The sequence below is a fragment of the Salminus brasiliensis genome, chromosome 18 (genome assembly GCF_030463535.1).
Source record: "Salminus brasiliensis chromosome 18, fSalBra1.hap2, whole genome shotgun sequence".
Taxonomy (NCBI): domain Eukaryota; kingdom Metazoa; phylum Chordata; class Actinopteri; order Characiformes; family Bryconidae; genus Salminus; species Salminus brasiliensis.
Genome location: NC_132895.1, coordinates 12,338,364 through 12,354,606, shown reverse-complemented (window position 1 = coordinate 12,354,606; position 16,243 = coordinate 12,338,364). Strand labels below are relative to the sequence as shown.

The following is a 16,243-nucleotide window of genomic DNA, read 5'->3' as shown; positions in this document are numbered from 1 at the left end:
TTTAGGGCCTTATTCATTATGTAGGAGGGTTCATTTATAGCACCCACTGCTCAGCCGCTTGTTTAGAGCTATTAATACGTTAAAATGAAAAGCTATTGGTTATTATGCCTGCCATAGTAGCAGAGCAATTTATGCAGCTCTAAACTCCATTAGTTCCTATGGTGGCTAAGCTGGTAAATAAACAAGCTCATGAGTTTCTCTATCAAGCTGGATGATGGTCAGTATATCATCACTGTCATGCCAAAAAAATCTCCATCTCCAAAATGTCAACTTTTCAGGAAAAGTAATCAAATAAATTTCAATGGAAATGGATATAAAAAGATTTTATCCCAAGTCATTTTGGAGCATTTTATTGGTCAATTCATCATGAAACTTTGACTCAATGTAAAGAACAACTGTCAGTTTCAAATCAGTGTCAAAAGTCAAAAACACCAAAAAAAGGAGATACAAGATTTCTGCATGGTTTTGACAATATGCTGTAGTTAGCTTCCCAATCCTGATACTGCTGGTTTTCGGGACATTGCTCATAACCAAGGAAATGCCTGCTTATTAGACAGTTGTTGGAGCAGGTGTATTGGAAAATTGTAAAATGCTAAAATATGCAGGGCAGGAAGCCTACAAGACCCAGACTGGAGACCAATGAGATACATCCCAAAGGATTAGGGCGTGGATTAGGCCTTCAATATTGAACTTAACAGCAGTGCCAACGGAGCTCAACATTAAAAAACTCATTTAGTCTGGACAAGTAAAAATCTAATTAGGCTTTTATAGGAAATGTCTTTGGCCAGCTGAAAAAATGATACAGCAATGTACAGTAATTTATCCAAACAGTAAGCATTTACCTGTTATAAAGGGGGTCAGAAATAAGGTGTCTTTATAAGTATACAGTACAACAAAAATCTTCTCTTCACTTTAGAAAACTGATGTGAGATCACAGGGTTGACCATTCTACAGCACAGCTACAGCAGCGAGGGTTGAGGATGCACCTCAAGAGTCCAACAGTGGCAGTTTAGCAGACAAGTACTGCATCAAACCCAGAACCCTGTGATATATTACCCAGCACTTTTACCACTGAGCCACCAGTGCCCTGCCGTTAAAAACTGCACCAAGGGGGAAAATGCAAAAATACTACACTGTGATGAATGATTTCCATACATGACACTATTTAGAACAACCTACTTTATATGTTTGTCCAAGGACTTTTTATTTGATTAACTTGCTGTTATAGGAGGGGAATTAAATCCCAGCCTGACGCACAGAGGAAAGTAATGTTACCCACTACGCTGCAGCCACTCTCTCCTGGAGGAAACGCTGCATTTAGCTACCGTTTCCATCCAGTAGTTTATCAAGTCAATTCTTCATTAAATTAAATCAGGAGATGTTTGTTGGAAGCTAAACAGGTCTATACAATAGTAGGGGCACAGAGACATCAGCAACCAGCCTTGTGTTCCTCTGACTGTATTCTTCTAAACATACGTTTACGTTTAGGGGCAGTTTAGGGGCAGTGGTGGCTCAGCAGTTAGAGCACCGGGATATCGATAACAGGGTTGTGGGTTCAATTCCCGGGTTTGGCAAGCTGCCACTGTTGGGCCCTTGAGCAAGGCCCTTTACCCTCTGTGCTCCCCGGGCGCTGGAGTTGGCTGCCCACCGCTCTGGATGTGTGTATACTCACTGCCCCTAACGTGTGTGTGTGTTCACTACCAGATGGGTTAAATGCGGAGGACACATTTCGCTATACAGTGTACAGTGACAAATACATGCACCTTTACCTTTTTACGTTTGTACAGGACACAAAAGTTACTTTAGTTCAGGATTAAATTCAGTTCAATTTTATTTATATAGGCTTTCGGCAACAAATGTTGTCACAAAGCCTCTTTACAAAGATCCGGCTCCGAACCTCTTTTGAGCAAGGAAAAAGTCCCTCGAGAGGAAGAAACCTTGAGAGGACCCCAGACTTAAAAGGTCGACACCAGATAATAATAAAAAGCTAAACAGGAATAAAAACAACAATAAAACAAAACTGAATTAAGAAAACATGGTAAATGTGGCGTCAAGTCATGCAAGATTAAATGATGATAAAGTCCATGCAGATAAACAGTAGGAAGCATTGTCATGCAGTGAGGTGAGGAAGAAGGATAGCTATCTAGAAAAAATACCTGATTACATGCAAATAAGCTGCATTAAAGCAACACTATGTAGCATTTTACCTTAAAATAACAGCTTTAAAATCACTGTGATGCTCCACTGACTTCTAATTGGGAGAATAGCGTTGCTGTCGATGCGACACCGCGCTCAGAACACTGCGTAACACTGCGAAACATATCATAGCCCTGTAAAATCCTGCAATGGTATTCTAACACGTGTCTTTAAGACGTGGCTCAAAGTGCAAATTACACTTCCAACAACTTTAGGGGGAGCCCAAGAGCAAGAAATACCAAATTTCCATAGTGTTGCTTTAATCCAAGAGACCATAATTTACTTTCCTGTCAGTGCAGTTGTTTCACACAGTCAGTATTGTCACAGCTGTTGCGTTTGAGTTTCATGTGTGTGTTTCAAGATGCTTAAGTTGTGTGACTGCCAGGGGTAGAAAACACTGGAGTAATTGTACATAGGTGCTGTATGTAATTGCTCAATTACATTTCCAAGAGAAACAAGTAACTTTTTCTGATTCATTTAGACTGTCATCATACAAAGTACAATTTTTTCTTTTTCATTAGTTACATTTTTGTGCATTTTATTTATATTAGTTAAATATACATTTTATATTAAATTTAAATAATTTAAATTAGTTTTTTTTTCCTGCCAGATTCATACTGGTGTTAAATATCACTGTCCACATCTATGCCAGTGTATCTTGCGGGATGTAAGGATGTGCGGGGATTAGTCACTGCATCACATCCCACCAAATAAAGAAAACACATCGTTTCAAATATTTTACTTTTTATATTTGAATATATGTTAATGTGTTGAAATGCTTTCACTGAAGCATATCTGTGTCCCCATGCTCCAATTGAGACAAATGTTGAAACAGTACTCAAGCCTTCACTGACACATGGCTGACCCAAGACTTGCCTACACTGCCATCTGCTGCTCAAATCAGAGCTCGACCACTCTACAGTCCACAGAAATATATGAATATATAACACCCTGGTATTATTTAAAGTACACAGAGAATGATTAAAAGAATGATTAGATACACTCATGAGCATTCACTAGAAGACCCAATGGCGCATGTTTATAACAGTTGCTGAAGGATACCTATATTTGGCAATTCACTTAACTGTTGTTTAACCAGTGACCAGTAGATGGCGCAGTTCCCTTGAATAATCTTTGACACTGCCAGCACCTGAACTTTCTATTTCTCTTACACACCTTGTCAAAGCTTCATATTGATTAAACCACTCACACACACACACACACACACACACTGCCCTGCAGTTTCTTTTCTGAATCAGTCCACTGGACCCCCGGCCTGTGTCTGACAGAACCCCCGGCCCAGCACACACCCACGGAAGCGTGTGAGAAGAGGGCCTAATGAACGCAGAGGCGTGCTGAGGGAGGAAGGATTCATTCCCTTGGGCGTAGAGTAAATTCCACAGCTCACAGCACAAACACCGAGCTGTCTCGACATGCTGCGCCTAGGATCAGCTGTCTGCCCCTGTATTCCAGCATTACACAAGAGGAGTATTGAGAAAGGTAGCTTAGGCACATCGCACTGCTCCCTCAGCGTTTACCTTTTGTGCACTTTAGCCCGTTAAACACAACCATTTGAGACAAATGGCCCACAACGAGGTGTGAGGGCATCCTGACAGACAGCCCTCACTTGCAGACGGTTCTGGGGGGCGAGTTGGAGTGTGTGTGTGTGTGTGTATGAGAAATTGTCCTGCCTGGATTGGCTATTGTTCAGTGGAATGTATTTGCCTGTGATGGGAGGGGGGTTATGTATGCATGGTGGTGAATTGTGAGAACTGTAGGTATGTGGAGTGATCTGAGTGAGTGTATCTGAATCAGACTTGCAATACACTGTAAAAGCTCACTTCATTGGAACTACAGTTGAACTGGCTTGTTCAACTCAACTAATTCATTAATAAAACCTGTAACCTGCTTACTTCCACATGAAATAATGTGAAAAGACTGATCATTTTACTGTGTATTAAATACAAGAATGTTTATGTCCTGGTGAGTGTGCTCATGTAACAGTGAACAGATACACATATCAGAGCAATATAAAATGTATGAAATATTCAAATAAAAAATACATAAATTAATTAAATATAATACAAAAAATGATACAAATGTATTAAATACAATATGAAATATTACACACATGTAATAAAAAAATAGAATAGAAATTGAAATGATTTAAATGTGTTAAATATGATAAGAAAAATTGTTTTAATTAAAATAAAATAATAGGTAATTGAGAAAATGGTGTAAAAAGAATATGTTTACTATGTTTACTACAACTTGTAAGTTTGGACTAATTTATTACTAAGTAATTAAACTTACCTCATTGATCCATTTTATTATTAAATCTATTTTCAACCAATAATAATGTATAATAGTGCTGTTTTTGATATATATATATATGTGTGTGTGTGTGTGTGTGTGTGTGTGTGTGTGTGTGTGTGCACTGGGCACATTGCTTATTACCACAAATACCAATTTTAAAGGTTACAATTTCTAAAAGTTATTAAATGATAAAGTATGTATGAAATATCTTAGTAAATCAGTAATATCAGTTATCAGTCAGTAATGTAAATCATATCAAATTTTAACAAAATCTTTATCCAGATTGAATTATCTCTTTTGAAGCTGTTCTGGGTGTTAATTTCATTAATTTCCACTTAATTCTTAAGGTTGTGTGGCTTTCTCAGCCAATTTAGAATAATTCACAGCTTTGCTCACTTTGGAAATATCTTATACTTATTTTACATTTTACAGCGATGTAAATCGAAAATCAGTAAACTTGTAATGTCTCACTTATAAACTGTAATTGTATAGTTTTTCATTTTCTTGTACTTTTCTTAAAACTATACATTTTCCTAGTTTGTTTTCCAATACAAACACCTAAACTTAGTTTTACAGTATTAAAAACATTGATTCTGCCACTTTAAAAAAAAAAAAAATTATAGTAGTTTATGTACTAGGTCTGGTGTTGATACAGTTTGTTATATATAGCGTGACACAGATGTGGACATTTCTACAGTGCTACATGTGACAGTAAAACCATGCATTTTAGCTGTATGGTGCTGAGCAATGGAGCTCCGAGCTGCCCTGAAGGACGTTCCTAGAATTTCACCCAGTGGTGTCAATGTTCATATTCTTCAGTTCTTTGAGTAGGTGTTTCTACTTTACATGTATCTCCCTCACCCTCCCTCTCTTTCTCTCTTTATATGCTTTCACTTGCTGCTCTCACACTGAAACCACATGAATGCTTCCTTTTGCCACTCCTGTGTGGAGAACAGCAATAACACCATATTCCTGCTGGAATATAGGTCTTTCCAACCTACCCAGAACTCTGTTAGACTCTAATTTCCATTTTTCTAATGCAAGCAAGGTTTCTCGTCTCAAAAACATGAGACGTGTGCTGTATGCTCCAAGCTACAGAGCTAACCAGTTGAATCTTGCAAAACACTCATCTAGTGTCAGAGGTGAAGTATGCCAAGGTAAGATTTAAGGTCTCAGATCATGTCTAGACACATACACACACAACAGACACACACAGATCTCCAGAGGAAGGAAATAGTGACCACAGAGATAACATTAACCAAATGCATCAAGCAGAGAATCTGCTGTACATTAAATGCACTTACATTAATGTAAATCTGCTGTACATTAATGCTTTGTCAAAATGTAACGTAAAGCAGGACAGAGGATTTATTTGTTTGTGGCGGTTCAGGCAAATGTACACAAAAAGAAGCTCAGAAATGATTTGTTTAGTTAAAACCAGAACCAGAATAATTCACAGTATATAAAAACTGATATGAAATCAAGTAAGGATAGACTAATGTGGGTCCTGATACTGCATGACATGATGTTAAGTGCAAAAATAGGCAAATGTACAGTTGCAGTTTAAATTATTCACCCCTTTGCATTTTAGGATTATTTGCAAGATATACATACTGTCAGCTGTTTGCAAAAAAAACCTTTTGAACCCATTTTAACAGAAGAAGCCCTGGAAGATACTGGAAGGGTCATCACAGTCGCCTGACTTGAGCCCCATAGAAAATCATTGGTGGGATTGGAAGAAGGCGGTTGTATCACACAAACCTATAAATATAAGCGTCTGGGCAACATGGTAAAACCACTGCATACTTCATTTTTTTCCATATTTATCATGATACCATGATGTGACCACAGACTAAATACATCAGTAGCGACAGATTCTCAATCATTACTATTTAGATACTCTCCCATTCTGAATACAGTGATTTATATTCACTGTACACAACTCATTCATCAGCTGCACTTTATCTAACTAAACCAGACTAATTACACTGTTTGTAATGAAATGGAGCACTAACAGTATCCACAATATGCTTAGAAAAGCATATGGTGTATCACAATATCGATATCACAATACGATAAGTATCGTCAAATTGCCCAGCTCTACTTGGAGGCCAGAAGCTGGTCAATGGCTATGTGTTACATTTGCAGCAGGTCATAACAGCAAAAGGGTGCTCCGCTACGTCCTAAAGACGCTTGTCATAAAGGGGTTGAGTCATTCTGAGACTGCAGTCGTCATTAAAAGTGGCATTTTGTCTTGAATGTGGACAAAGCACCCGTATATTAGTTGTGTTTGTCTTGTTTGATTGGTTTATTGCAAACACCTAAAGTTTGTACATTTAGCTAATCAACCTAATTAGCAATTGAGGTTGAATCATTTTTATTTCAACTGCATTTTGCTTAATAAAATACACAAAGATTGCAACCATATTTACGCTTGAAATACACATTAGATTGTATGTCCATTGTCCATTTCATAGATAATGACTTGCATCATCAAGTCAGCCTAAAATGACTTAGTAGTTGGACAAGATTTAAAGCAAGAGCCTCAAGATTAGCTAGATGCTAAACTGGCTACTTTTAGCTCAACTCTTAAAAATGGTTCTTTGAGCGAAGCAGTAGAAGAACAATGTTTGGAGAACTGTGTTTGTAGTAGGAATGTGTGAGTGTGAAGAACATTTAAATCCATAAAAAATAAATAAAGTAAAAAAATTTACTTACTTACAAGTGAAGATGTAAAGCTTCTTTAGACCTTTAGATCTTTAGTTCTACACACTCACACATATCTATTTGGAAACCAAAAGCAGTTTTTTAATAGCATACAAAAAACACTAGTAGCACAATTAGTAGAGTTTGCCCTAACCTTGTAACTCCAGTGCAAAATTCAAGAAGCAAGCCTCAGACACCAAACATGGCTTGTCTGATTGGCCACATTGTTTTTGTTTCAACCATCGCTTCAAGAGACATGAATGTTCTTCAGCGAGAATGCTGCGTTGTTCTATAAGATGAATTGAACTGATGGATCAGATTTTGCCCTACTGTTTGTCTGAAGAGCGGAGAGGATATGCTGAATCTGTGTGAATGTTCCTCCATACCTCCACCTTCTGACCACTTTGCATCTGTATAGGCCGCAGACAGGGTACTCCAGGCCCAGACTGTCGTCACAGGACATCAGAGGATCTGGAGTGAGTTAGGCTATCTGTGGATAGCTCCCCTCCTCCCCTTGGCCCTTGGGCACTAACTGGCTGCTAACTGCCAGTCTTGTAAGAGCTCTCTCCGGCCATGGTTGCATGCCTGATAGGATTAGGAGGGCCATCTCCCCATTGTCAAGGGCAGACAGTGCCCAATACACAACCAGGTCAGTCTGGAGGGGGTGGTGAACTTAACTGTAGACAGTGCTTTGCTCTCAAGCATGCCTGATATGGGAGATATGACTGAATAAAAGTACAAACACTGAGAAAAAATACAAACACAATTTATGAGTTTGGGGTCGGCCACTATCAAGCTTAAGGCTTACAGAAGAAATACTTTAGCAGTAGTGACCAGTAGTAAACACTAGAGGGCTGTTTTTTGTGCGCATTTACTATATCCATAATCAGGGATTTTGGTGGCCCCATGAAAGATGTCACACTGGCCCCCAAAATCCTTAACAATTCTGCTAAAATGTTTAAATAATACAATGGGCCCCTACATCTTTAGACCTTTAGATCTTTAGTTCTATGTTGCACCATGGTCCTGGAGGAACGTTGTTTCGTTTCACTGTGTACTCTGTATGTAGTTGAAATGACAATAAACCCACTTGACTTGACTTGACTTGATATGGCACCCATGTCCATAATACAGTATGAGACATCTTTAATTCTACCGAGCAAAGGTTTCAAACATGATTAGACATGTCTGTTCACATCCCACCTCTCCCCTGAGTGACATGAAAATATAGACTAGTCTTGTAAGTTCTCCTTTTGGAGATCTATTCAGGTTCCTTTTGATCCTCCAGCCACCTCCTGTCCTACCCCTAAACAGAGACATTGACCCCCGTTGCTAATAGAGCACTTCAAAGTCTGCTAATAGGCCCCCCACTCCCTCTCACTTTTGCCAAGCAGACCCTGCCCACCTTAGCCACAGGCCCCGCCCACTCTGCAAACTTCTTTAAACTCAAGGTTAAACCAAGCTCTGTAGCTTTTGTCATTTGTTTTGATGGTGACCACACTCCTGCACCTCCTGAGCCATCTGCAACTTTAAGGCCTTGGGATTCTTTTTCACCACTGCCAAGATCAACTCACACTGAAGGGTAGAATCTACTACCTGAAGAATGCAGCAAATTACTGGTAAGTACTTTTCTCAAGATACACACTCCACTCTGTAGATGATGGTTTAAATGGGTGGTTTACAATGACTGTTTCAGTACTAACCATGTTATCTAAAATCTCCTTTAGACTTGAAGCATTCGTCTGCAGTGCCTCCATCAGCCTCCATGACTCATGCAGCCGACCCCTATCAGCATAGAAATATTGCAATGAACTTGGAGTATTCAGAGCTCTGGAAGTCATTTCATGAGATTGGGACAGAGATGGTCATCACCAAATCTGGCAGGTAATAAGGTTCAACAGTAAACAAATTAATCAGGATTAAATTGTGAGAAAAACATGAAACAGAGCATAATGGCTAAACATCACTGATGTTCTACGCACTAGTTCATGATCATATTATTCGTGTCATTAATTCATGTTGTTAAGAGATCCTCAGGAGAGCTGTTCAAACAAAGCCAATATGGCTGTTGCATTTAGTTTTGTGACTCAGCAAAATGTTTCTGCTATCTTTTCAATGCAATATAGGAGGATGTTTCCATACTGCAACGTCAGTGTGTCTGGACTAGTACCCTACGCCAAGTATGTCATCATGGTGGACATGGTGCCGTTGGATAATTCTAGGTACAAGGTAAGCAAAAAAGGTTAATCATTGCTTCAATAACAAGGTCGTCAGATGTCTTCATACCTGCTGCTCTGCACGTAGGTTTGGAAATTTTGCAAAAAGTAAAACAAGCAACCTAAACCGTACAGGAAACTTAGAAAACTAAAACTCCCAGACGTATTCTCAAGTGCAGACAGCAGTCCTCATGTGGAGTGCCAATCAGTGCAGACAATGAATATCAAAGGCTATTATCACTTCCTGTTTTTCTTCCCTCGGTTAGGGGTCCAATCAAGTCCAATTCCCCTCCACTCCCCCCCTGTTGCCTTCCAGTAAAGCAATCTAAGTCTATATTGGGCAATCAGCTTACTTTACATGAGGTGACCCTCCCATTCACAGACTGTTGTATTTTGGCCAAATGTCTGTAAAGTTCTCGATTTTCTCACTTGTTTGTCACACGGACAAAAAAAGCCTGTACTGTAATTCTTGTACTGTAAGTGGATTGTGGGTACCTAAGCATCCAAGTGTATAATATCAAAAGTGTGTTGCCTAAATGATTTGAACTGACAGACTGCATTTGATTTGCTAATATCAGTATTTCTTCACCCACAGTGGAATAATGAGCAATGGGAGGTGGCAGGGAAAGCAGAGCCACAGCCCCCCTGCAGGACCTACGTCCACCCAGACTCTCCTGCTTTGGGCAGTCACTGGATGAAACAGCCCATTTCCTTTCTCAAGCTGAAGCTCACCAACAACCCACTGGACCAGAGGGGCCATGTAAGACAATAACTTTGAAACATACAGTACATTAATGAACTGCTCCAGCATTAATTGCATCTGTGGTGTCTATGTTGTTGTATGGTACAGTAACTTTGATTGAATTTGGGATTGAATATTTTTTCCTAATTTTTTTTTTGTTACCTCTGTAGATCATTCTGCATTCAATGCATCGTTACCAACCTCGCTTCCACGTGGTGCTGGCTGATGACCTTTACAGTGTGCGATGGGGTGTCTTCCAAACATTTACATTCTCTGAAACTACCTTCACTGCAGTCACGGTCTACCAAAACAGCAAGGTCAGTTCCCTCAATGATATGCAGACCTTCCTCATTCTTTACTGAGAAAACCTGTTGCTAATCCCCCCCCCCCTTTCTTTCCCAAAGATTACAAAGCTGAAGATAGACCACAATCCCTTTGCAAAGGGCTTCAGGGAAGAGGGAACACATGGTAAAAGGTGAGGCGATAGGTCATAGTTATTCAGTGGTGAAAGATATTGTGACTTTGTGATAAAATGGAAAAATCTAAATTCTTTTTATTCTTTTCAAGGCACAGAGCACAAAAGAGTCAGATGTGTCCCGAGAATACGGCAAAGAAACCAAAGATCACAGATAAGGAGCCAGAGTTTATGCATTTTTCAGGTAATTACTTTATATTCACCTCTACAGAAATGATAAAAAAGGATTTGGATGAAACTGGAAAAGTATTAAGTGATAATGGAGTTAATTGGTATTTGTTATATAATCACACACAGACATGCCTAGGCTGCCATATGACCCTCATAGAGACGACTCAGAAGGCATGCTCCTTTCCAAAGATGTCTCCATGGCTCAGGATGAGCACATGTCTCCTTGGGGAGGGGAGCAGGACCCTGCCCAAAGTCTGCACAGTGAAGGCGTAATGGACTACACCAACTCAGAGCAACTAGTCCCAGGACAGGCCAGCTACCAACCTCAAAGGTATGTCTGACTATGCCAAGCTTCAATGCTATTAATACATGACATAAGGCAAAGTTCCCCAAACCAGTCCCATGGTCGACTCCAGATTTCAAGCAAAACAAAGGGAATATCTATGGATTGTACCAATTTACCAAAAAGGAACTCTGCCAATTGGCTGCATAATTCAACATTTGGGATGTAAACACAGTCCTATGGAGTGTTTGGAAGATCAGAACTATTGTAAAACAATGTTTCAGATGTAAGGGCAGAGCATTTTACATTAAACCACCCTTAAATTTAGAAACAATATATGTCAGAAATCCCCCTTGAGAACTCTACCTGTTTGCTGAAATCTGGGATATAGAAACATGTGGACTGTCCCTGTGGAAGGTTTCCAATGGTCTAATTAGTAACTTAGAATTCATAACTTATAAACGATTTGTAAAGAAATACATTGGATCACATGCTTGTTTAACCTCCAAATGTATCTCTTTCATTCCAGAATCCATGAATTTGAGAGGATGCCCTCACCCTCTTCCTGCGTAGATGGCCAAGCAGACCGTCAAACTTTTGGATCCAGATCCACTGACATGGCCACCGTTCCTGAGCAAGAGCTCTCCAGACCCCTGCCCTCAATGAGCCTGGGTTCTCCGCAGTGCAGAGCCCTAGACTTTCCTGTGAGTCAGAACATGCCTGGTTGCTCAAAAGGCAGACCTAGCCTTGGCGGTCATCCTCTCTACAGCCATTACAACACAGAGCAACCTTTAAGTCACTGGAGTGGTGCTCTTCCCGGGCAGTACTCAAGCCCTGCTTACCCCCATCCACACCACCTGATGTCAGAACACAGCCTGCATCCCTCTGGATATCACCACAGCAATATGGCCGAGTGGAGTCAGTACTCTCTCTTCCCCTATTCCTGCTGAGCAGAAGCACTAGGGAGAAAAAGACAATTCCTGAGACTAAAACCAAGAGGAAAGGGCCAGAAAAGGACAAGACCTTTGACTTGATTACTGCTGTTACTACATCACTTTTCAGTGAAGAGTCTGAAAACTGAGAAGTGTGAAGATTCATTTGAAGGACTAGTTTAAATGTACTGTTGCAAACAGTTGCTAATGTGAACCACATAATGTGGTTGTGTGTGTGTGTGTGCGTGCGTGTGTGAAAGAGAGATTTTATAAAAGCCTAGACTTGGTTAGCTTGTAAATGTAAAATAAAATGATTTCATTGTATACTATATGTCCAAATGTTTGTGGACACCTTTTTTAATTAATGCATTCAGCTACTTTAAGTTGCACCCATTGCTGACAGATTTGCAAATACACATAGAGGGGTATGAAGCCCCTAGCATTGAGCTGTGGAACAGTGGTACTGTATTCTCTGGAATGATGGTGCTACATGCAATATCTTAGAAATGAGGTGTAATGGTGATCATCCAACATCCTGGCCTTACTAATACTTTTGTCGCTAAATGCAATCAAATCCTCACAGCAATGCTCCACAATCTAGTAGAAGGCCTTCTTTCTTGGATAGCAGAGACAGTTACTCCAACAAAAGCAAAATAAACTCTTTTTAATACCCTTGATTTTACAAGAAACAATGAATAAGCTGGTGTCCCAATACTTTTGTCTATATAGTGTATCTGATGTGTTACAAATGGCCACTTTGACATGAAAATGAAAACAACATTGCAATATGACTGAATATAAATAACTTGTATTTGGTGTATATGACTGCCATACTCAAAAATATCTTACACAAGCTGGGAGGTAGAAAAGGGTAAGTGTGAACGAAAAAGGCTTCAGTGTTGCAGTAATTAGGAGATTGGTGTTAGATCCTAAATAAGAGGTAAAATTATGACTCTCACGTTGGCGGGTAATTGTTAATTGTGGCTGGGACTTGTTTTACTGAGGACATGGGTCTGGTCTACTGGTCATAGTTTAGCAGTGTTTAAGTTAGCCAAGAGTCAGCCCAAGAGCCACCCACAAAGGGTTCAAAGACACGCCCAGCTTGTAAGATTTTTGAATGAATTGATTTATAAAAGTATATTCCCAGTATCATCTTGGTTGTATCATACTGATCATCAAAATCTAAAGAACAGTAAATGTATGCTGTCTGGAGCAGTGCTCTGAACATTTGGAAACAAGGTAGCATATCTTAACCCAATTCCTACTTTGATTCCTTCTTTTGAGGCGAGAGTGACGCCAACATACTGAGGCTGAGTGGCACCCAGAGATGAGTGAGCTCTCTCGAGACTGATTCAAAGCCCTGTACTGCCCTAGATCCCACGGCGAGCAGGCAAGAACCATACTAACACTCCATGGCCTCATTTCCACAGCAGACGGCAGCAGCATATGTCAATGTAAATGTTTAATTGCTAAGGTTTGTAAATGGGACATGAAGATTCTGAAAAGGCCCAAAAACACCACATTCCCATTGAGATCAAGATACCCATTACACAACTCCCTAAGGACATTAAATCCACCAACAATACATTATTTCACCTCCATACATATTTTACCTGTGATACAGCAAAATAATAATAAAAAATAAAGTAAAATATGTGTATCAGATAGTTTATGATAAGGCACCACACTGGGCTGAGTTTCTGGAAAAGCTTCTTGGCATTAAGATGATTCTTAAATGGTCTAGCAAGCACTTAACACTGAACACTTTACTGGTTAAGATGATCCGAACAATAAGACACGTTTGGAGAGCTAGTTCCTGACCAATATATACACATTAATTTGTAAGAGTGGGAGGAGTAACACTCAAGAAGTGGTGATAACATGCAACTGGACATTTCCAGTGCTTAGATTCAACTGAAGCATATGCTCTCCCAACATTACCTTGCTTATGTGTGGCACAGGTTCATCACAACTAATTGAACAGGCTAAATATAAGCACACTGCTGCCAGATGGCTCAGAACAAATATGACAATATGACCAACTTAACACACCAACTAGCCATCATGCTTGTTTCTACACTAATTGTCCATTATATCAGCTCCTCTCTGACCATACAGGAGCCCTTTGTAGGTCTATAATTACAGACTGTAGTCTGTCTGTTTCTCTGCATACTTTGTTAGCCTCCTTTCACCCTGTTCTTCAATGGTCAGGACCCCACAGGAACACCACAGAGCATGTATTATTTGGGTGGTGGGTCATTCTCAGCACTACAGTGGAAGCAACATGGTGGTGGTGTGTTAGTAGTGTGTGTTGCGCTGGTTAGAGTGGATCACACACAGCAGTGCTGTGGACTGCTGGACAGAGAATGATCTAGGGTGGTCCTGAGGGGTGCAAAAAGGAAAGGGTGTGTAAAAACAGAGTGGTTTTAACTTTATTTGTGGTTATACTGAAGCACAGTGTAGAGTTTAGTAATATTTATTCTGATATATTTTTCCTTTTAAAATATTATTTTCTTTTAATTTCATTTTTTATATATTGTTATTTATTTTTTCAAATCGGTAAGTAACAATTATGTCTGCATTTTATTCATTAATCATGGTATACTATTGTGTTTGCTGATGCAGTACGCTTAGCAAAATAAACTGAAAGCCCAATCATTCTGCATTTATTAAAAAATAAATAAATAAATAAAAATTCTGGTCTATGGGATCAAGCAAAGAAGAAGCAGATCGGAGGAAGACAAAGTATAATCTAGTGTGCATTAATAGCCAAATATTCATAGATTATTCCAAAGTGCTCAGAATGTGCAGAGGTTGCTGTATAGAAAAATGCACCAGCCATCCCTTCCCTTCACTATAGGGTGTAATCCATGGCAGTAGAATGAGCCTCAGGGTCTGCTAGTAATGGGCTGCAAAAAGCCCAGTATTGACTCATGTCAACATGTACTGTGATGAAGGCCTTAACTAAGACCTATGCTCTCCTGAGCAATAACCTATTGAGTCTAATGTGGATGGAAAAACATTACTACAGCAATAAGAGCGTTGGAGGAACAACATAGAGAGGTAGAGAGGTATTAGTCCTGGCAACCTCAGCACACGTATTTGGTAAATTTGGGTATTCAATCAAGGTGCTCTGAAAATGTGCAGTTGGATGTAATACAATCTGGAGCAATCACATATAGACTGTGTTAAGTTAGAAAAGTTACAGGATCATCAGTTTGGAAAGCCCATGCAATGCATTGTCTTTTTTTAAGCTTTAATAATTCTCACAAACAAAACCCTTTTCTATATCTAGTCTTTTTTCCAGCCTTCCCTACAACAAATAGTTGTTTAAATATATGAGACGGCTATTTGCAAAGAGGACCCTAAATAATTAACAACCCCTCTTATTTTTTAACCCAACCTTTTTATTCATGAGCTTTTGGTAACATGTTCGAGTTTAGACATGCAGAACCGATAATTCAGGCTTTTGAGGTTTGCCTAATGAAGACAGGGCCCTTTCTGTGGTGTGTAAATACAGTTATGGCAGGAGAGAGTACAGTACCTAATGGCATATCCACTCTCCAGTTAAGTCTAGAGCTAAGGAACAGTCCCTCACTGCAGTTGTTGCCCAACACTTCTACTACTATCAACCAATCAACAAAGTGTGGGTAAGGAGATGGGGTGAGGTGGGCTCAGGAAATTTAGGCTGAATGCTGGGTGGTGCTATTAGCCAAATGGGGAGATTACTCCAAACGGAGTGAGGGTGAGAAGAAGGGATGGGAAACGACAAGCTTAATCCTTGTTCATTCTGTTTGGACAAGTATCTACTTGTCCGTAGGTGAAATAAATGACAGGATGGGACAGGTGAGCTTAAATATCTCACTGGTTAAACATCTACAAATGTAGACATTATGTTTAATCAACACTTTAAGTGTTCAGAAGCTAGTTGTTCGGAAGGCCTCTGTTGTAGTGAGGATGTATCTAAAATGGCTTTTTCCTGTTGAGAAAAGAGATGTTATCTGACCTCAAAGCACTGTTATACAGTACTTCCTAGCTTCCCACAGTACTCTACCAGGTATAATATAATAAATTAAACTGATGGGAGGCTGGATGTTTCAAGCAAGTGTCTGAAGCACACTGAGCAGAAGGGTGCCCTCTGTAGGCAACCTGAAACGTCTTTATTTACAGCCTTTGAGTTACGCCCCCTCAGAACTTCCGAGAAAA

General features: G+C 39.7%; 2 protein-coding genes across 4 annotated transcripts in view; one reads left to right on the top strand and one right to left on the bottom strand.

The window, feature by feature from the left end:
• rpl17 (ribosomal protein L17) overlaps window positions 1–16,243 on the bottom strand; it is a 324,928-nt gene that overhangs the window by 53,891 nt on the left and 254,794 nt on the right. The window lies entirely within an intron of this gene.
• LOC140539497 (T-box-containing protein TBX6L-like) lies at window positions 8,822–12,055 on the top strand. The gene is made up of 9 exons (XM_072662218.1): window positions 8,822–8,837; window positions 8,946–9,102; window positions 9,345–9,447; window positions 10,030–10,194; window positions 10,347–10,493; window positions 10,581–10,651; window positions 10,744–10,835; window positions 10,949–11,153; window positions 11,635–12,055. Exons 1-9 carry the CDS (start codon window positions 8,822–8,824, stop codon window positions 12,053–12,055), a joined length of 1,377 nt encoding a protein of 458 aa, XP_072518319.1.